We start from the raw sequence: 21,489 nt of genomic DNA, 5'->3' as shown, positions 1-21,489 counted from the left end.
CCATTCAAATTGTTAATGTGAATAACAAACAACTGTGCACCCATCACCAACCCATGCAGCACCCCCACTGGTCTCAAGGTTCTAATCAGAAAAAAACTGCCCCTTGACTTCCTCCTCCAAGCCAACATTGAGTCCAATTGGCTAGCTTACGTTGGATTTCATACTATATAACCTGCCAAACTAGTCTACCCTGCGAGACTTTGTCATCATCAATCCTCTTGATGATCGCTTCAAAAAACGATCAGATCCGCAGAGACACAGTTTCCCATTTTGGCGAGACCCAAGAAGGGGTAAGTCTTGAGGGTGAAAACAGGAGCTCCCAGTCTTCGGACTGAAGAAGGGTTCCGATCCGAAACGTCACCTATTCCTTTTTCTCCGGAGAGGCCGCCTGTCTCGCTGAGTTACTTCAGCATTCTGTGTCTTCTGTGTAAACCCGCATCTGCAGCTATGGCAATAAAGGCTATCTATCTATCTATCTATGATCTTCCACAATCCGTCTGACCGCTTATTCCCAGCCACATTGCAGCACCTCACACGGCCTCCCCGCTAAGGAGCTCACCGGGCAAACTGCATTACGCCGTTCCTATTGGTCGACTATGATGATCATTCGTTGTCCTATTGGTCGGTCAATGGGTACGTGGCTCCAACTACGGCCGCCTCCCGTAATACCGCCATCTGATAGGTTGCTCGCAGCTTCCTGGTTCGGTGATTGGAGGAGCGGCGTGTGAGTCGGGCGGCGAGGCTGAGCTGGGGACGCGGAGTCGAGGAGAGGTGGTCTATCGGACCATGGCGTACCACAGCCTGCTGCAGGAGTACCGCCACATACCCGTGGTGACCCGAGCCTACACTACTGCCTGCGTATTGACTACTGCCGCCGTGGTAAGTAAGCATTCCACGTCCCCTGAAGGACGCGTGTATCACCAGGCTGCGGGAATCCGCCAGGTGCGAGCAGAATCCGCTGGTCGGGCATCTGGCTGGCTCAGCTGATGCGTGTTGTTCCGCTCGCGGACTCACTCTGTCCCTGTCTGGCAGCTGCGAGAACTGAAACAGCCTCGAGAAACTCAGATAGCATCTGTGGAGAGAGGGACTGTTTCATATCGATTACCACTCGTCAGCGTTGAGAATAGTGGCTCAAGCAACAGCAGCGATGCTTAATGCTGAGAGTGCAGTTCCTTTGGTATTTGCTTTCCTGACAAGCTTTACAGTTAAATGACTTTGGAAGTCAAACCAGGGCAGGACATACACAGTAAATGACAACACCCTGGGCAGCGTTGTTGAGTAGAAGGATCTAGTACAGGTACATAGTGCCTTTAAAGTGGCGTCACAGGGATATAGGGTGGCCAAGAAGACTTTTGGTACGTTGGCCTTCATCAGTCAGTGTATTAAGTATAAAAATTGGGATGTTGTGTTACTGTGTAGGAAGGAACTGCAGATGCTAGTTTAAACCAAAGATAGACACAAAAAGCTGGAGTGACAGCGGGACAGCCAACATCGGGAGAGAAAGAATGGGTGACGTTTCGGGTCGAGACCCTTCAGACGGAGAGTCACGGGAAAGGGAGACGAGAGATATAGAGATGATGATGTAGAGAGATGAAGAACAATGAATTAAAGATATGTAAAAAAGTAATGATGATAAAGGAAAGACCATTGTTAGCTGTTTGGTGTGTGAAAAAGAGAAGCTGGTGCGACTTAGGTGTGGGAGGAATGGAGAGAGGGAATGCCGGGGTTACTTGGTTAGAGAAATTAATTCATACCACAGGGCTGTTAGCTGCCCAAGCAAAACATGAAATGCTGTTCCTCCAATTTGCGTTTAGCCTCACTCTCACAATGGAGGAAACCTAGAACAGAAAGGTCAGTGTGGAAATGGAATGGAGAATTCAAGTTTTTAATGCCTGAAGAAGAGTCCCGATCTGAAACATCGTCTGTCCATTTGCCTCAATAGATGTTGTCAAAATGGTTGGGTTCTTCCAGCAGTATTCATTCAATTTCCAGCATCTGTGTCCCTTTTGTCTCCAAATAGAGAAAACGTAGGTTCAGAGTCCTATTGTGTGAATCTACATGTTGGGACTTGCATCTGAACTGTTGCATTTAAGGGCACAATGTCCTTTTTTTATGTTGGGTTTAAGATGAGAAGTAGGGCAAAACTTTTTTTGTTTATTCTTCCTTGCCAACAATCAATTATGAGGAATAGTGGTGGGGAGAAAAGGCCATTTGATGCCTCAAACTAGCTCTGCCCACTCCCCTCATCTGTCATATTCTTATTTCTCTCACTATCCAAAAACATGTGGACCACAGCCAAATGTAACATGTTGATAGGAGGAAGGAAGTCCAATAACTATTGAGGAGGATGTCCGATGCCATCTGTCTATGTGGTTTTGATGGCATACCGTTCAGCATTCTAATTGTGAAAATGAAAGAGATTGCAGGTGCTGGAATCAGGAACAGAGACAATGCTGTAAGAACTCAGTGGGTCAAGCATCATCAGTGAAGAGTTTCCATGCATAGTGGAAAGTGAGAATCGGGGGGCGGGGGGGCAGTAAGGCTGATAGGTGGAGCCAAATGAGTAGGAGATGATGAGCAGATGGAATCAGGTGGGGGAAGAGGATGGGAGGATTAAACAAAAGGAGGAGAAAATTAGATGGAAAGGTCACTGTGTGAGAGGACTCGTGTAGGTGGAGGGAGCGTGGTAAGAGATGTTACGGCATGCTTCTGCCCAGGTACTTCTGAGTTGTGAGGCAACAGATTTTGGAAGTGCTGCTGGAGCAGCATGGCCAAGTACAATAAAGCTCTGTTAATCCAGCACCCTCAGAACCTTTGCATACAATATGAAGTCCTGGTACATAGAACTGTAGATGCTTGAATCTTAAGCAACAAATAAAGCTCTGGAGTGTGCCAGGCAGCATCTGTGGAGCATTGATGTACAGATGGATCCTGGAGTCCAAGTTCATAGCTCACGAAAGGTGGCAGCACAAGTAGGGAGGGTGATAAAGAAGGCATATAGTATGTTGGCCTTCTTTGTTATGGGCATTGAATATAGGGAGTCATGCTGCCACTCTATAGGACTTTGGTTAGGCTGCATTTGGGGTATTGCATGCAGTTCCGGTTGCTACGGTACTGGAAAGATGTAGAAGCTTTGGAGAGTGTGCGGAGGAGGCTTACCAGAATGCTGTCTGGACCAGAGAGTTTCAACTACAGGAATAGGTTGCATGGACTTGAATTGTCTTCTCTGGAGCTCGGAGGTTGAGGAGAGGCTTGTTAGATGTATATAAAATTATGAGGCATAGATGGGTGGACAGTCAGAACCTTTTTTCCCCCATGGTGGAAATGTCCCACACTAGTGCGCATATAAGATTAAGGTTTAAAGTTGAATGGAGATATGCGTGACATTTTTTTACACAGCGGGTGGTGGAGGCCTGGAACGCATTGCCAGGGGTGGTGGTGGTGGTAGACATGATAGTGTCGTTTAAGAGGCTTTTGGACAGGCACATGGAAGGGCGGGGAATGGAGGGATATGGATCACGTGTAGGCAAATGAGATCCGTTCAACTCGACATCATGTACGGAACAAACATTGTGGGCCGAAGAGCCCGTTCCTGTGTTGTACTGATCTATGTGACAGATGCTGAAACATTGGGTTTTTAGAAAAACTGGTGGATTAACGGAATTTTACTGTGTTGATATTAAATAAGAAATGAATTTCAGCTAGAAAGTGGTGCAGTGGTAGAGTGCAGCCTTGCAGCACCAGAGACCCAGGTTCGATCCTGACTATGGTTGCTGTCTGTATGGAGTTTGGACGTTTTCCCCGTGACCGTGTGGGTTTTCCTTGGGTGCTCCGGTTTCCTCCCACATTCCAATGGCGCACAGGTTTGTAGGTTAATTGGCTTTGGTAGTTGTAAATTGTCCCTGGTGTGTGTAAGATAGTGCTAGTGTAGGTTGATTGCTGGTTGGCACGCATTCAGTGGGCTAAAGGCCAGTTTCCACGCTGTATCTCTACACAAAAGCAAAACTAGAATACAACTGCTGACAAATAATATAAAACCAGAGAGTGCTGGTACTTCATCTGTCCACTATGTGCCACAACTCTTTGTAGAGTTGATGGGATGTTAAAGCTGTAGTTGCTCTTTCCTGTCATGCATGTGTGTTCTCCAACACAACAGGTGCTATTTTGATGTACCCCATCGACTCACTCAGAGTCCAGGCATGGGTTGAGATTATGAACTCCAACTAAGAACGAAAATTGAGGATCTTTTGACTTGTCCTGCTTCAAACTATGCACCCGATAAAACCTAATAACCCATATCAAATTTGGCCTCTTTGAAACGCATGAAGCACAACCTCCAACAGTGTCTAATTCCTCTCCACCTATTTCCTTTGTAAATTGTCCCAGGTCCCTCTCCACCTATCTGTAGTCTACTGTGTACTGTGAGCCAGTTTGTTTGTTTGGACTTTGGTTCAAAAAGCTGTGTCATATGGTGAGATGGTGCTTGCTGCTTTAAGTTCTTGCTTGCTATTTTCACAGCAATTGGAGGTCATTACTCCTTTTCAGCTATATTTCAATCCTGACTTGATCGTCAAGAAGTATCAGGTAAGTTGTAAAATTCTTCATTCCACATTCCTCAATTTATTTACCAGCGCCAGAGTCCTATTAATCAATCTAAACTAAAGCAGGCGACCGACTGAAAATTGGTGTTGAGGTCAAGATCGGGTCAGCCATGATCTTGTTGAATGGTCAAATGGGCTTGAGGGGCTGAATGGCCTGTTGCTCCAACATATTTTAGAGTCATACAGCTCAGAAACCAGCGCCTTGGCCCACCATGTCCCTGCAGCCATTTGTACTAATCCAATTTACCCACATTGGATCCATAACCATGTGTTATTCCTAGGTGCTTGTCTATATGCTTCTTAAACGTTGTGAGGGAACCTTCACCAGCTCATTCCAGATTCCAAACTCTCGCCTTAAATCTGTGTCCTCTTACTGTAGGCATCCCCACCACAATAGAAACACAATATCTACATGACCTATCCCCCTCATAACCCTGTAACCCTCTAAATGGTCGCTCCTCAGGCTCATCTATTACAGGAACACAAGCCTAGTCCATTCAAAATGTAATAAAAAGGAATTGCAGATGCTGGTTTATACCAAAGATAGACCCAAAATGCTGGAGTAACTCAACATTATCTTCGGAAAATACGGATAGATGATGTTTTGGGTCTTGATCCGAAACATCACCTGTCTATTTTCTCCAGGGATGCTGCCTGACCCGCTGAGTTACTTCAGCATTTTGTCTATATCTTAGTCCATTCAACCTCTCCTTTTGAACTGAAATGCTCTATTCCAGGCATCATCCTGGTGGAGCTCCTCGGCGCAATCGCATCCTATACTGTGGCAACCAGAAGTGCCCATAATATTCCAATTGAGGCTTAATCAATATTTTCTAAAGTTGTTACGTGACATTCCAGCTGCTATATTCTATGTCATGGGTAAAAATGACAAACATCCCATATGCCGTCTTCACCCTCTCCACCTATGCTGTCACTTTCAGGACTTTATCCAATGTCCCTTAGTTCGTCAACACTCCCCAGGGTGATACCATTTACTGTATGTATCCCACCTTTAATTGCCCTCCTTAAATTGATCTACCTGCACTTTTTGGGATTAAATTCCATCTGCTCTGCTCATCTTTCCAACAAATCTGCTTCATGCCGTATCCTTGAACAACCTTCCACACTCTCAACTATATATTGTTATGTCATTAACAAACTTACTTATCACACCTCTTGCACTCGCATCCAAGTCATTAAGGTACATCACAAACACCAAAGTTCCCAACACCAACTCTTGTTTTACACTTCTGGTCTTGGGCATCCAGTAAAAAAAACACAATCCAGTAAAAAAAACACAATTCTCTCACCACCTCTAATTGGATATGCTAATTTTGGCTCCACTTGCCCAGCTTTGATTAGATCTTTTGGGCTCTAATGTATAGAAGCATAAGGAAATGCAAGACCTTGAGTTTGCCATTTGTTGAGATATTGGCAAATTCCTTTTGTCTACCCCATATTCCTAAATGTTTGTCAGAGTTAATGTAATAATTGACCTGGACATTGTTAGAAGGGGATTGCCGACCTGCCATTTGCAGTTATGTTTTCCCTATATTTGCTCCTGATAGTAGCATTTAAAAAGCTTTTAGGTAAGAACATGGATATCAATCACGTGCAGGCCGGGGAGATTAGTTTGATTTGACATCAGAGATTGTGGGCCAAAGGGTTTATTCCTGTGGTTTCTATCTTCTAAAGGCTTGGTTCAAATGATTAGTGGTGGTCAAACCACTGTGCATTTGTACACATGACAGTAATAATTTACCAAACCAATACCAACCCAATGAGCCCTACCCTCCACAAGTGGCAATGATTTATATTTTAATAGTTGTTTTCTTGCATCTTGAATTTGAGTCATGCTATGCTCCTTATGTAATAGTACCAGGAACTGCTCACCATACTCTGTTTAGTCTAACCATTTCTTAACCATTGTGTCTCCACCTCTGGCTGCCAAAGCCAGCACTTCATGAGGCTTTGTTTATTTTCTTTTATTGTGGTTAAATGCTGTATGCTAAAAAAAAAATCTAATTTGAACTGCCACTGATTCTAGTTTTTAATTATTTACAAGGTACTGTCTCAATTATGTCTCAATTTAGGTTCAAACTTGGCATTAAAACCCATTGCCACATTTTTGCCCATTTACTCAATTTGTCAATATTTTTCATTTGCTGCCTTCCTAAACACTGCTGGAAGTTGCAAACTTGAATTTGTGGCTTATTATTACTTCATTTAAGTCCTTACTAAATGAATAGAATGACTGAGGCACCCAAGACACATTATAATCACTGCTTCCATTTTAACCAGGATAACAATATGTCTATTCCACGAGTTTCAACTTAAACAATCTCTTGCCAGGACCTACCACACACCAATGTAAATAATATCAATGGACGATCCCTGGTCAATATGTCGGGTACAAAATGTTCTATCTGATTCATCAGCTATACCTTGCCCATTAACCCATGCCATTATGTCAACTGAACACTTTAAGATATTAATTCACTCAGTCATGAAATAATTCAATAATTTCTTACGGCAGGTAAAAGGCTGATTGGACTAGAGTTCATTGGTTCCCCCTCCATGCCCCACCTTTACTTTCACCTTTAGTACCAAGGGGCACCATTTACCTAACAATGGTAATAATTCCCAAAAGCTAGTAATAATCTTGTAGTTCTTTATTTATTAAATCAAACCACTGAAAATAAAAATGTCACCTAACCTCTTCACCTCACTGAACATCTCTTTGCTGCTGTGGTTTAAGGGATTGGGTTAAATTGAATCAATATTCTATTTGTGATTCTAATTAATTAATCTCTTGTTTTTCAGGTTTGGAGACTACTAACTAATTTTCTTTTCTTTGGCCCTCTGGGGTTTAGCTTTCTGTTCAATATGATTTTTTTGTATCCTTTTGTGAATTATGGGATGGGAATGTCAAACGAATTTGGCTTGAATAAGTCTTGCAGACAGTACAACAATGGTTTTAGTTCTATCACAGAGGATATTTTACTACACCATAAACTGAGTAATGAGTTCTGAACCAAGTTTAGTAAACATCCCAACATTCAGTGAACATTTGCATCATGAAATTAGAATATAATTTAGTATAATGTTTAAAAGGCAGAACGTATAATGGTTACTAAGATTGAAGAATTTATACAAGGCATTTGAGGAATCTTCATACCTTAATTCTTCATGTCGATGTAAATTGAACAATGATGTTAATCAGTAAAATGTCAATGTTTAGTGGGAGGTGTATAAAATCTGTCCACACACCTTTTGTTCAAGTGCAGTGCAGCAAAAGCAACCAGTCATGAACAAGAAGAAGTAAGTAAAGGGCCTGTCCCACTTGGCAATTTTTTCGGCGACTGCCGGCGTCATATCAATGTCGCCAAAAGATTTTGAACCTTTCAAAATCCAACGGCGACAAAAAAAATGTTGCGACACTTGAAAAAACACCGCACGTCATCACGCCGCATCACGCTGCAAATGTTTCGGTGACCTGATACACCAGTCAATGATGCCGGCAGTCGCCGATAAAATCGCCAAGTGGGACAGGCCCTTTAGCAAGATAAAGCTAAAAATGATGTATACAGAAGGCAAACACTAATGCACATGGCATTTGAGAGAGATGCCAGCAGCAAGATACAGTAACAAACTGAAATGCTGCGATAACTGAATGTGAAATGCTTACAAGGGGTTGCAAAGTTAACAGACCTACTTTTGATATTTGGAGAATGACAACAGTATTGGCCAAGATTTGGCATGCTTGCTTTCAGTATATACTAGTGGTGTAATGAGTGACAAATTCTCAGGACCACGTGGTTTTCACCCTTGGCTTTTAAAGGAGACCATTGTAGGTGTTTTAACCTATAAATCTATTCTAGGTCATATTTTAGTGTACAGTTTATAGATTTTTTAAAAAATATATGCATGTCAATTTTGGCTATGAAGATATTTAGATTTAAATTATGTTTGGGTATTCATCCTCTGGAATAAAATTGTTATAGAATTATACGGCATAAAAATAGGCCCAATCATATCCTTGCCAATTTATTAGCCTATCTACGCTCATCCAATTTGCATGCTCTTCCAGAGACTTCTTAAATGTTGTGAATGTCTCTGCCTTCACCACTCTACCAGGCAGTGTATTCCAAACTCCAACCACTGTCTGGGTGAAAATAGTCTTCCTTCCATCTCCTCTAAACTTCTTTCTCCTTATTTTATCACCAACTGATTCTAGACGCCTCCATGGGGAAACATTTCTGACTCTACGTAATCTATGCCCATCATAATTTTGTACACCTTTATCAGGCTGCTCCTCCGCCTTACCCAGTATGGGTCCCAGCACCTATCCTTGTACAGTAAATTCCTGTTCACTGGCTTGCACTCATAAAAGCAGCCTTCCACAATCATTCTCATCCTGACTATGGTTGCTGCCTGTATGGTGTTTGTACATTCTCCATGTAACTACATGGGATTCCTCCGGTTTCCACCCACATTCCAAAGATGTGCAGGTTTGTAGGTTAACTGGCTTCTATAAATTCTCCCTAGTGTGCAGGATAGAACTAGTGTAAGGGTGATCGCTGGTCGACAGAAACTCAGTGGTCCAAAAGGCTTCTTTCCAAGCTGTATCTCTAAACTAACCTGAACTATCTGCCTTGCTAAATAAAGTCCATGCAGCCTACGTCAACTGCATTGCCCTCATCTATATACTTAGATACAACTACAAAAATCTCAATCAAATGTCAGACACGATCTCTCACCAGCAAAGCCATATTGATTATCTCTGATCATTCTTGGCTTTGTAAGTATATATTGATTTTAGTTTTCAATAACTTCTCTACTTCTGATGTTAGACCACTTGTACTTACCTGGCATGTCCTTGCTATGCTTCAATACAGGAACCACATTGCTATTCTCCAATTTTCTGATCATAAGATCACTTCTCATCCTCCTGCACTTCAAGAAAATAAGTCCTAGCCTGCTCTACCTCTCCCTGTAGCTCTGGCCCTCGAGTATAGAAGTTGGGATGTTATGTTACGGTTATGCAAGACTTTAGTAAGGTCCCATTTGGAGTATTGTGTTCAATTTTGGTCACCCTGTTATCGGCTGGAAAGGTTGCAGAGAAGACTTGGGAGGATGTTGCCAGGCCTCTATGGAGTGAACTGCCAGAGAAGGTAGTTGAGGCTGGCACTATCACATAATTTAAAAGACATTTGGACGGGTACATGGATAGGAAAGTTGAGACTATGGCCAAACACAGGCAGGTGGGGCGAGTGGCAGATGGGCCTTCTTGGTTGGTGTGGGTAAGTTGGGCTGTAGGGCCTGTTTTCATGCTGTATGACCCTGTGACTATGAACAGCTTAGTTCCCCAGGATTAGGTATACAACTGCCCCATTCCTTATAAATCGATCTATGTACTGGCACAAGAAGTACTCCTGAATACAATCCAAAAATGGATTCAAGCCTTGGGTGGTCTTTTGCATAAATAAACGACAAGGTTTAATGAAGTCTGGTGGAGAAAATAAAATAACAGTGCAGAACTTAACAAAGTGAATGAAACAAAAAGATGAAATGTAGAACAATGCAGCAAAGGAACATTGTCGGCCCATAATGTCTGTACTGAATGATGCCAAATTAATCCCCTCTGGCTATCCAAAATCCTGTTCAATAGCACTATCATATATGTTTTGCAACATATGAGGAATTTCATTTGCCATGCTGTTACCAATACAAGTAACAGAACACACAAAATATATTTTAACATGAACATCCACCGCAGTGACTCCTCTGCATTCCTCACTGTGATGGAAGGTGAAAAAAAAGTTAAATCTCTCCCTTCTTTGTTCTGCTGCGGGTGGGAGCCTCTAACCTTCAGTTGACTGGACGATCTTAGCTCCTGTAGCTGGTGGGCGGGCCTTCCTCATTGGGGCGATCAAGCTCCTGCATCATGGGGGAATCTCAGCTCCCCCGCGCTGGGCGATCTACCCCGGGACGGGTTTAGTCGAATCTCATGTGGCTTTTGGAGGTTCCCGACGCCGGTCTCAACCCGAGACTGCGAGCTCTCGATGGTGAAATCCGCAGGCTGCAGTTGGAGCATCGATCCCAGGCAAGGGATCGGCTCGGATGGCAAGTCCACGTCCCCCGCGGTGGGGCTCGATGTCAGTCCCGAGAAAGGCCTCCAGCTCCACGATGTTAGGCTGCAGAGCGACCAGAGGTACGATCCGGAAAACAAAGAGATTGAGAAAAAGTTCCCCCCGCCCACATAAAACAAACCAGAGAACATTAACACATACTTTTAAAACACACTAAAATAACAAATAAAGATGAAAAGGACAGACAGACTAGGCGAGGCTGCCATCAAAGCCACCAGCACTTACCACTAGGGGCGCTGCACGATTGGCAGCCCCGCCAGCAGTCTTTTTTTAATTTTTAATTTTTTAGTGTATGTTAAAAGTCTGTGTAAATGTTCTCCAGTTTGTTTTATGTAGGGGGAGGGGAAGGGAAATTTCTTACCTTGTCGGAGATGCGATTAACTTTCGAATCGCATTCTCCGGTCACTCTGCGGTCTACCATCGATAGAACGGGGCGTGGACTTGCATCTGGGCGAACCCTTGCCTGGGATCTCTCCAACCGCAGCCTGTGGACTTTAGTCTTGGGAGAGGCCATGTAGGGAAGCTCCAAAGACGCAGAGGCTCGACCAGCCCCGACACGGGGTTCGACCACCCGCTAGCGACGCGGGGGAGCTGACATCCCCCCCCCCCCCCCCCCCAATGCAGGAGCTGATCACCTCGATGAGGAGAGTCTGTCGCCGGCTACAGGAGTCAAGATCATCCCGTCAACTGAGGGCTCGAGGCCCCCGACCACGGAAGAGCAAAGGAAGGAGATTTGAACTTATTTTCACCTTCCATCACAGTGAGGAATGTGGAGGAGTCACTGTGGTGGATGTTTATGTTAAAATGTATTTTGTGTGTTCTGTTGCTTTTTATTTGTATGATGGCTGGCTTGGCAAATGAAATTCCTCGTATGTTGCAAAACATACTTGGCTAATAAAGTATTATTGTGATTGTGATTGATTGCGAAGCGCCACCTGGTGGTATATAAATCCCTGTACCTGGTTGCTGTGTGGGTAACTGGAAGGTTTATGTTTGGTTTCCAAACCCTTGTTGGGTTGGATCAGAGACACAATTGCATGCTATCTTCTTTTACCAGTATTCCAGATACAGATATTGTCGAATGTTGGAAGAAGGATCGTTCAGGGGAAGAACGGCTGATTTTCTGCTCATGTTTATTTTTGGTGGTATTTTAATGACAGTATCCTTTTGTCAAGTGTTATTTTTGTCGTCGCTGACATAAATCTTAGGCAGTCCCTCGGGATCGAGCATTATTTGCTTTCACTTAAGTTTGTGGCACATCTTCCCCAGCCAACAATGGGCCATTATGAATTCCACCCTTCCCAAGGTCATCTGTTCCCGGCCCTCTTTTGTTCTGGCATTTTTCCGCCTCCCCACCTCTATCAGTCTAAGGAAGGGTTCTGACCTGAAACGTCCCCTATTCCCTTGCTCCAGATATACTGACTGACCCACTGAGTTACTGAGTATTGTGTACAGTTTTGGTCACCTAATTTGAGGAAGGACATCCTTGTGATTGAGGCAGTGCATCGTAGGTTCACGAGATTGATCCCTGGGATGGCGGGACTGTCACATGAGGAAAGATTGAAAAGACTTGTATTCACTGGAGTTTAGAAGGATGAGGGGGTATCTTATAGAAACATATAAAATTATAAAAGGACTGGACAAGCTAGATGCAGGAAAAATGTTTCCAATGTTGGACGAGTCCAGAACCAGGGGCTACAGTCTTAGAATAAAGGGGAGGTCATTTAAGACTGAGGTGAGAAAAAACGTTTTCACCCAGAGAGTTGTGAATTTATGGAATTCCCTGCCACAGAGGGCAGTGGAGGACAAATCACTGGATGGATTTAAGAGAGAGTTAGATAGAGCTCTAGGGGCTAGTGGAATCAAGGGATATGGGGAGAAGGCAGGCATGGGTTATTGATAGGGGACGATCAGCCATGTTCACAATGAATGGTGGTGCTGGCTCGAAGGGCCGAATGGCCTCCTCCTGCACCTATTTTCTATGTTTCCAGCACATTGTGTCTATCTTTAGATTGTGATATATTGTTTAAATACTGAAGAGAGCAATGAAAGAGCGTACTGCCGAGTGTGTGTGTGTGTGTGTGGACACCTCTGGCAGCCAACTGGCCTGCTTTGATTCACTGCAGGGGAACTAATGATCCTTGGAGCATTCTATGATCCTTGACTCTGGAGCATTCAGCTGTTTGGAATCTTTGCAAGCTTGTTCTTCCTGGGGCAGGCCTTCACCATCATGCTGGTTTACATCTGGAGCCGGAGAAACCCCTTTGTACGAATGAATTTTTTTGGGCTGCTGAACTTCCAGGCTCCTTTTTTGCCGTGGGTGTTGATGGGATTCTCATTGCTTCTGGGAAACTCTGTCATCGTTGACTTGTTGGGTAAGTTATAGCTATCATGCATGGGTGTGTGTAAATGGGTGTGAATTCTGCTGAATCGTTCCATGTTCATTGACATTTAAATGGGTTAAAATCGGATTGATGAGAGCCACTAGAGAGCTAAGGGTACATCTTAATGTCACGTTGTTTTTTGTCCTTGAGTGACAATACAATAAATATACAATCTAATTTGTTATTGTGGCTGCAGCACACACGCTACGACAGTCCTTTCTGTATCTTAAAATGTCTTAACATTCTTCAGTCCTGCCCACAGACAAATGCTGGCGATTAGTCCTTGCACATGATGATGATATATCAGCATTACCGTCTAATCTTGCCTTTTATTGTGTGCAGTTCTGGTCACGCCATTATAGAAAGGATGTGGACGCTTTGGTGAGGGTGCAGAAATAGTTTAACAGAATGCTGCATAGTTTAACAGAATGCTGCCTAGATTAGATGATACAAGAAGAGGTTGGACAAACTTGCATTGTTTACTCTTGAACGCCAGAGATTGAGGGGAGACCTGATAGAAGGATATAAATGTTGAGAGGCATCGATAGGGTGGATGGTCCTTTTCTCAGGATGGAAATGTCAAAGACAGGAAGACATAGCTTTAACGTGAGAGGGGCTAAGTTAATGTAAAGGGCTTGTTTTTTCACACAAATTGATGGGCGAGTGAAACGCACTGCCAGGAACGGCAGTGAAGGCAGATTTGTTACTGGTGTTTAAGAGGCTTTTACATTAATATGCAGGAAATAGAGAGATATGGATCAAGTGCAGGCAGATAAAATTAGTTTGGCATCACGTTTGGCACAAACACTGTTGGCTGAAGGGTCTGTTGCTATACTGTGCTTTTCTGTGTTCTGCGTTCTCCCACCAAAAAACAAATTTCAACATATCTGAACGAAAAAGAAGAGCCACTTCGCTTCAGAACAAGACCCTTCAATTTGACCCAAAACATCAACTGTCCGTTTCCCTTCACAGTTGCAGCTTGACTTATTGAATTACTTCAGCTGATCTTTTTTTTTTGCTTCTGATAGCACCATTTGCAGTTTCTTGTTCCTGCAACTTGTCTGAAGCCTGATGATAAAATGCAAGCATTATTTGCAGAAGTTCAGATAAATCAATTGCCATTGTCACCAATATTCTCAGTGGGAAGCAATTGTAATCCATCCTGTTACATATTAGAATTATAAGACTATAGGTGCAGTTATAATCCAGTCATTAGAAATCCTGCTCCTCTTTGGCCAACAAACTCGACTATAATTTGTTCAAAGTATTTTTTTTTCCTTTAATTTTTGAAGATAATAATATCGTTAATTTGGTCAGAGTGGATTTGACCAAAAAAATCAACGATATTCAATGCATATTTCAAAAGGTAATCCAAAATTCTTTCAACAGTAGCTTGGGAACCTTTTTGCTTATTTTATTTTTTTTAATTGAATTACAAATAGCTAAGATGAACTGTGAAAGAGGTGATGATTATTTGGTAACATTTTGATGAACGCAGAACAGAAAAGGCCATTTAACCCACAATGTCTGTGCCATACATGACAATATTTAAATTGAACATTTTGCCAGAATGGCACCCTTCCAACATTACCTTCTATAGGAATCAAAACCACCGTCAAACTATGAAGTCGTAATCATCTGGATCAGCCTTGCTGGAGGAACATTATCAAATGCCATCCATGTAGGCAACATTCACTGGCCTATCCTCATCAATCATCTTCTTCACCTCTTCAAATAACTTAAATCAAGTTAGAAAGACATGATCAGCTGCTGACAAAACCATGCTTATTGTTCCTAATTTTCCATTTTCTTTCAAATGCAAGTAAATCCTATACCATAGAATAGCTTCCAGAATGGTATTGTGAGGCTCACTGGTATATAATTTCCTGAATTGCCTAGTCTTCCCTTCTCAATCAGAGGAACAACATTGATTACCCTCTAGTTCATCAGGACCTTGCCTGTGGGACGGCGATACCAAGATATTTGTCAATGCCGCAATAATCTCATCTCTTGCCTCTCTCATAAACTGGGAGCCCAGCAGATTTATCCACAATGCTCTTCATGAGACTCAACACCACCACGTCCTTGATCTCAAACTGCCCTAGTGTACTAGTATATCCCACACATGTCTCACTGTCCTTGGTAAATACAGATGCAAGGAGCTTGTTTATTACCATGCCCACATACTCTGACTCCAAGGTTGTTCATCCTTGCAATGACAAAACACACAATCAACACAAATTTAACATCCACCACACTGAGTTCAACAAACACCTCCTCACTGTGGTGGAAGGCAAAATCTTAAAGTCTCTGGCTCTTCCCTCTTTGTTCTCCCTCTGTGCCGAGGCGACGGTTCAAACTCCGCGGGTGGTCGCTGCCTCGCCACAGCTCAGAGGCCGAGTCAGGTCTCCGCTGCCGCCGCCGCCACAGCTTCGGTGCTGTTTACACTGTTTACAGATGCTGGTTTACACTGAAGATAGACACAAAATGCTGGAGTAACTCAGCAGGACAGGCAGCATCTCTGGAGAGAAGGAATGGGTGACATTTCGGGTCTTTACTAAAACGCCACCCATTTCTTCTCTCCAGAGATGCTGCCTGTCCCACTGAGTTACTCCAGCATTTTGTGTTTAACTTCTTCTTTCCTACCTTTTCCCTAATTATAAAAAATCTTGAAGTTTTCTTTACTCTGATTTGCAAATGGCATTTCATACCCCTCTTGGCCCTTCCAATTCATGAGTTATTCATACTTACAAATGCTTTCTTTGCCTTTTTCATCAAATTTAGAATCTGGTCATCCAAGGTTTCTTGTCCCACCTTGCTGAAACATGTCAGTCCTGAACACTTATCAATTAGCCTTTGAATAACTCCCACATTTATATTGAATACTTTTCAATTGTTTGATCATCGCTCAGTGATTAAAGTTGTATACCAGCCATTTATAATCGCAATACATTCATTTTCTTTAATATATTATCTACGTTATATATCTTATGTTTTGTATTTTTAGGATCTCACAAATGTGTGTTATTATGTCAGGTGAGGACCTGAATACCTATCATAGCTGTTTGAAACTGGTAGTATTTGCGTGGTAGTTGAGGCATAGAATGTATTAAATATATTGTACTTCTAATAGCGCAAAATATTGTTTCAGCTGGTAGTGAGTGAATATGGGCAAGGGGCTGGTGCGTGATGATGTACAACTTTGTAGATGCTCCGTGTCCATTTCCACATTGAAATAATACTGCCCAGTGGAGGTCAGCAGTGAGAAGCATGAATAAACCAGCTGGATTTTCCCTTGTTGCAGGGATTGTGGTCGGCCATATATATTATTTTCTGGAAGATATATTCCCAAACCAACCTGGGGGAATGAAACTGTTGGTGACGCCAGGCTTTCTGTAAGTCTTGCCTCTTCAGGTATTTTGTTAAAACCATGTACAGAACAGGTTTGAGTGGAATCTTCTCTGCCTGAGTGGAATATTCTCCGTTGCTGGCCATCATCCTGTCTTCTGCTTGATATTCTTTCATTCCTAACATGTACCTGTTGGAACATTTGAGTCTCTAAAGGCCTTTGCTTGATGCAGGGACATGGATGGATGTGCTTGGGGTGGAGAATCTTCAGCATGCAAGTTCATTTGTCTTGAGGGCTGATCATTTAATTTTCAAAATCATTGGTTATTTCTCCTTCTCCAGTGAGTACATTGCTACTTGAAGATTGTCCTCACCTTGCACCACTACTCTTCCATCCCATCTCCTGACCAAAACCTGTTCACTGGTACCATGAACTAATAGGAGCATCTTTTTTTTTTTTCCAACTACCTTATCAAAACCACCTACAACCATGCACACTCATGTCCTGTGCTCCAAGGAGAACTCGTTTTTCCAGACTGTGTTTAACTAAAACCATTCCATTCCTGAACCATTCCAGATCTCTTGTACGTTCTCTCCAAGACTTTTGCACGCTTACTAAATTACTGTGGCCAAACCTAAAATTCTCGAGTTGTGACCTAACCTGTGATCTTAACCTGTGATGTTTTAGCAGAACATTTGTACTCCAAACCTCATATTTATGAAACCTTAGATCCCATATTGGCTTTCATTGTTTATAACCATGTCCTTTACATATATCACAAAGAGCAGAGGTCCCAGCACAGATCCCTGTAGAGCTCCACTGGTTACAGACCTCCAGCCAGAATATTGCTCTTGCACCACAACACTGCCTTCTATCAGTGAGCCAGTTCTGAATCCACATGACTAGGTCACTGATAATCCTGTGCATCTTAATCTTTGGTATCAGCCAACCATGAGGGACTTCATCAAATGTCGTACTAAACTTTATGTAGACAACATCCGCCATCCGACCCTCATCGATCACTTTTGTCACCTGAAAAAAAAACCCGGTCAAGTTGGTAAGGCATGACCTGCCCTATGCAAAGCTACGCTGACTGGGAGTAAATCCTATCACGAAGAAATCTCTCCAATTGTTTCCATACTTCTGACCTGAGGCTCACTGGCTTATACTTTCCTGGATTCTCTCTATTTCCTTTGAGCAGAGGCTACTCATTATAGCAGCTAAAAAAAAGATACAAATTACTGGAGTAACTCAGCAGGTTAACTTGGCAGCATCTCTGGAGAACATGGATAGGTGATATTTCGGGTCAGGACACTTCAGAATGATTGTGGTGCCTGATAAGTTGCATTATATCATACTTTTTGTATCCTTATCTCTGGCCTTAATCTATCTACCTAACAACCCCCCTCGCCTGTATCCACCTATTAGAAGTAGAAACAAGGAACTGCAGATGTAGGTTTACAAAAAAAATGACACAAAGTGGCAGTATCTCTGGAAAACATGGATTGGTGACGTTTTGGGCATGGAGATGACCCCAAACTTAGCCTATCTATGTTCTCCCGAGATGCTGCCTAACCTGCTGAGTTACTCCAGTAATTTGTGTCCACCAATCAGTTTTTTCCTGCCAGCCATCCCAACTTTCTTGCCCCTTCCTACCCCCACAGACACACTTACCCATGTTTTCCAGTGATGCTGTACTCCAGCTCTTGGGAGTCTTTGGTAAACTAGCATCTGCAATTCCTTGCGTCTCCTAGTTACACCAGCCACTGATTGTGTTTGTAAAGCTGTCTTTGGGTAACAAGTTCCCCGTCACTACATTCCTTCTCTCCGGAGTTACTCCAGCATTTTGTGTCTACTGAATAATGTAATTTGGGATTGGCCAGATCCTGCAATCACTGCCTTATCAGTCTGATATTTTGTTTGTTTCAGCTGCTCTGCAAGTTGCACCAAAATTAATTTGCCTCATCAGCCCTCTTCCTGCACTTCATGATGTCTTCTTCTCATGCACTACTCCTCCCTCCCCCACCTCACCCCACTGCCACCCTTCCTTTTTTTCCCCTTGTCGACCCCTTTCATTCTAGCTCACTCTGTAAAAACTCACCAATCCCCAGGGCTCGAACCTGCGTTCACTAGAAACTCGCAGCAGTTGTAAAGATCATTTTGTAATTCACACAAGTTGCAATTACCTCTGCTCACTCTGATTTGCAGGAAGGCAATATTTGACGTTGCAGAGGAGGATCCCAATTACAACATGCTGCCTGAGGATCGGCCTGTGGGATTCAACTGGGGCCGTGAACAAAGGTTTGGGGATCAGAATGAACAGAACCCCGATGCTCACCAATGATACTTCGTATTTTGTAAGACTGGATGTTGCTGAAATGGAGTAAATTTATTTTACATTTTATTTTGCATAGTGACTGAGATGCTTTCACAAAGGTAGTAATTAAAAGTAATAATTGTTTTCAATTCTTATCATCAGCATCAAAGTGAAAAATATTTGTTGAGAATTATTGAGAGTCTTGAATAAGTTTATATACCAAGCTCTTATAATTTCCAAGAGAACCATTTTCTCAATTGTGTGGTGTGGATGCAGCAGGCTTCCAGGTGAAGATAGTTCTTCTGAAATCCACAGTAGTATTGCGTAGTGTATTAACGTGGTGTACAGCAATGGGTTAGAAGGTGCTTTGTGGGAGTCAAATCAAACAATCGGTGGCATACAGCCACAAAAACATGAAAGCAGAATTACATTTGTCATAGGATTTAAGGAGCACAGGCAGAAAGGGTATGTGTGAAAGAGGAGGTGGTGTGGTGAAAGAGCCTTAGGGAGGAGATTCCTGGTGCTTAGATTCTTGGCTGGAGCTCATGGTACAATAATTGCTCACTATGACAGACGCCTGAATTAGAGTGTGGATATCGTGGAGTTAGAAAAGGTTATAAAGATACGAGTGTGTAAGATTATGAATAGTTTGAAAACCACGATGAGTATTTTGTAGTTCAGTGGTATTTGGTAAAGGTCACAAGCGCAAGTGTAGAGTAAAAAAATAAGCAGTCGGGGTTTTGCATGATCTGATCTTGTCCGCTGAAAACTCAGCTCCAGTTCAAGACAATAAGGTGCAAGTAGCTTGATCCAATTTCAAAGAATTTGATTGTGAGATGGAGTTTGTACACCAGCTGCGATGCTTTCAGTTGTCCTGACCTTTGAATGTAGATCATAGAACAGTACAGGAACTGGCCCTCCGGCCCATAATGTTTGAGCCAAACATGTCTAGTGGAACTGATATTGTCTTCCTGCACATGATTCATATCCCTCTATTCCCTGCACATCCATGTGCCTGTCTAAAAGCCACTAATGTATCTGCCTGAACCACCACCCTGGTAATGAGTTAGAGGCCCCCACCAGCCTTTGTGTAAAAAAAGACTTGCCCTGAACATGTCCATTAAACTTGCTCTCAACTTATAGCTATGCCCTCTAGTGTTGAACATTTCCACCTTAGGGGAAAAGGTTCTGATGGTCTATCTGCGCCTCTCCTAATCTTATATACTTCTATCAAGTCTCTCCTTAACCTCTGACGTTCCAGAGAAGACGATCCAAGTCTATCGAACCTCTCCCTGTAGATGAAACCCGGTAATTCACGCAGCATTTTGGTAAACGTCCTCTGCATCATCGCCAAAGCTCCTCCATCTTTCCTGTAATGGGGTGACAAGAACAGCTCGCAATACTCCAAATGCGGACCAACCAAAGTCCTATAGAGCTAGTGGTGTGGAGCTCACATTGGGTCCCAAGATCCAATGAAAAATGAAGTGAAGGAGAAACAAAAGTTTTACTCCCAGCTGTTGCTGAAGATTTTAGGTATCTGATACTTCATTTTGGATAAGAAAGGAATGAAGAGATATGCAACGTGTAGGATTGGGTACTGACAATGAAAGATAAATCATCATCTTATGGAATGGCAATGGAATATTAATTGGCTTAGTATAAATGCAAAATTGTCCCTGGTGTGTGTAGCATAATGTGCGAGGATCGCTGGTCGGTGCGGACTCGGTAGGCTGAAGGGCCTTTTTCCGCGCTGTATCTCTAAACTAAACGCCTCTTGACTGATAAAGGCCAATGTACTGAAAGCCTTCCTGACCATGCTATCTACCTGTGATGCCACTTTCCTGTGTACCTGCACTCCTAGATCCCTCTGCTCTACAACACTGCCAGGCCCCAGGTCTCCTTTATTCCCATGCTTTGCTTTTCCACACTCATCCCCAAATGTAATGTTGGAGATCTCCATTCTTGGTTGCCCACAACATCAGGAATGAACATGAATACCTTGCAAAGCTGATGCTTTTGTCGTTATGAGCATACCTGTCCAGCTCGCAATCTCTGCTTTTGCCAGCTTCTCACACTTCAAAACTGTCCTTATTCCTTTGCTCTTCATTCTGCTGTCTCCTGGATTGTTCTCACTTTCACTCATTTGTTTCAAGGATCATTGCTTGCATTCTTCTGGATTTCAGTCTATGTGCACTGCGCATTATTACCGACAGAACTGCAATTGATAGTTCCACTGCCTCTGATGCAACAGTAACACTTCAGACAAGACCCCATCATGAGTTTGCCATTGTTTTTATAAAAGCATCGCAGCTAATCTTATTTATGTGAATGGTCAGTCATTGGAACAACCTTGGTAGTGAGACAGCAGCATTGAAATGGTAATTAGATTTCTGTGACAGAACATCACTATGGTAATAGTGGTAATTTGAGAGACTTGTACTTTTCCAGCAGCAATAGCTTTACCATTATCTCACAACTGACTGGATGGTAGAGGACAAAACGGACAGAGATTAATCATCTAGTTATTCCTGTGGAATAGTTCTTAATTGCCTTTCTCTATTGTACATCTTGTCTGGAAATGATTGGAAACTCCGGTTCATCTGTTAATAAAGACTTAACTTAAGTTAAGGTCGAGACTTTGTGACAAGCAAAACAATACACACTGTAAAAATAACAAAAATAACTC

General features: G+C 42.8%; 1 protein-coding gene across 2 annotated transcripts; it reads left to right on the top strand.

Annotated features, from left to right (window-relative positions):
* Nucleotides 1-682: 682 nt before the first annotated feature.
* LOC129709488 (derlin-2-like) lies at nt 683-21,426 on the top strand. 2 transcript variants are annotated; one of them, XM_055655916.1, is made up of 7 exons: nt 683-879; nt 4,519-4,584; nt 7,425-7,498; nt 11,819-11,912; nt 12,933-13,128; nt 16,442-16,532; nt 18,695-21,426. In XM_055655916.1, the coding sequence occupies exons 1-7, from the start codon at nt 787-789 to the stop codon at nt 18,828-18,830; spliced, it is 750 nt and encodes a 249-aa protein (XP_055511891.1). In that variant the 5' UTR covers nt 683-786; the 3' UTR covers nt 18,831-21,426. The 2 variants fall into 2 exon arrangements, with proteins under 2 accessions (XP_055511891.1, XP_055511893.1); XM_055655918.1 differs by lacking the exon at nt 11,819-11,912 and having other exon boundaries at nt 7,475-7,498.
* Nucleotides 21,427-21,489: the final 63 nt, after the last annotated feature.

This window comes from Leucoraja erinacea, chromosome 25 (assembly GCF_028641065.1).
Source record: "Leucoraja erinacea ecotype New England chromosome 25, Leri_hhj_1, whole genome shotgun sequence".
NCBI lineage: Eukaryota > Metazoa > Chordata > Chondrichthyes > Rajiformes > Rajidae > Leucoraja > Leucoraja erinaceus.
Note: the sequence above shows the minus strand (reverse complement) of the source record. Positions and strands in the feature narration are given on the sequence as shown.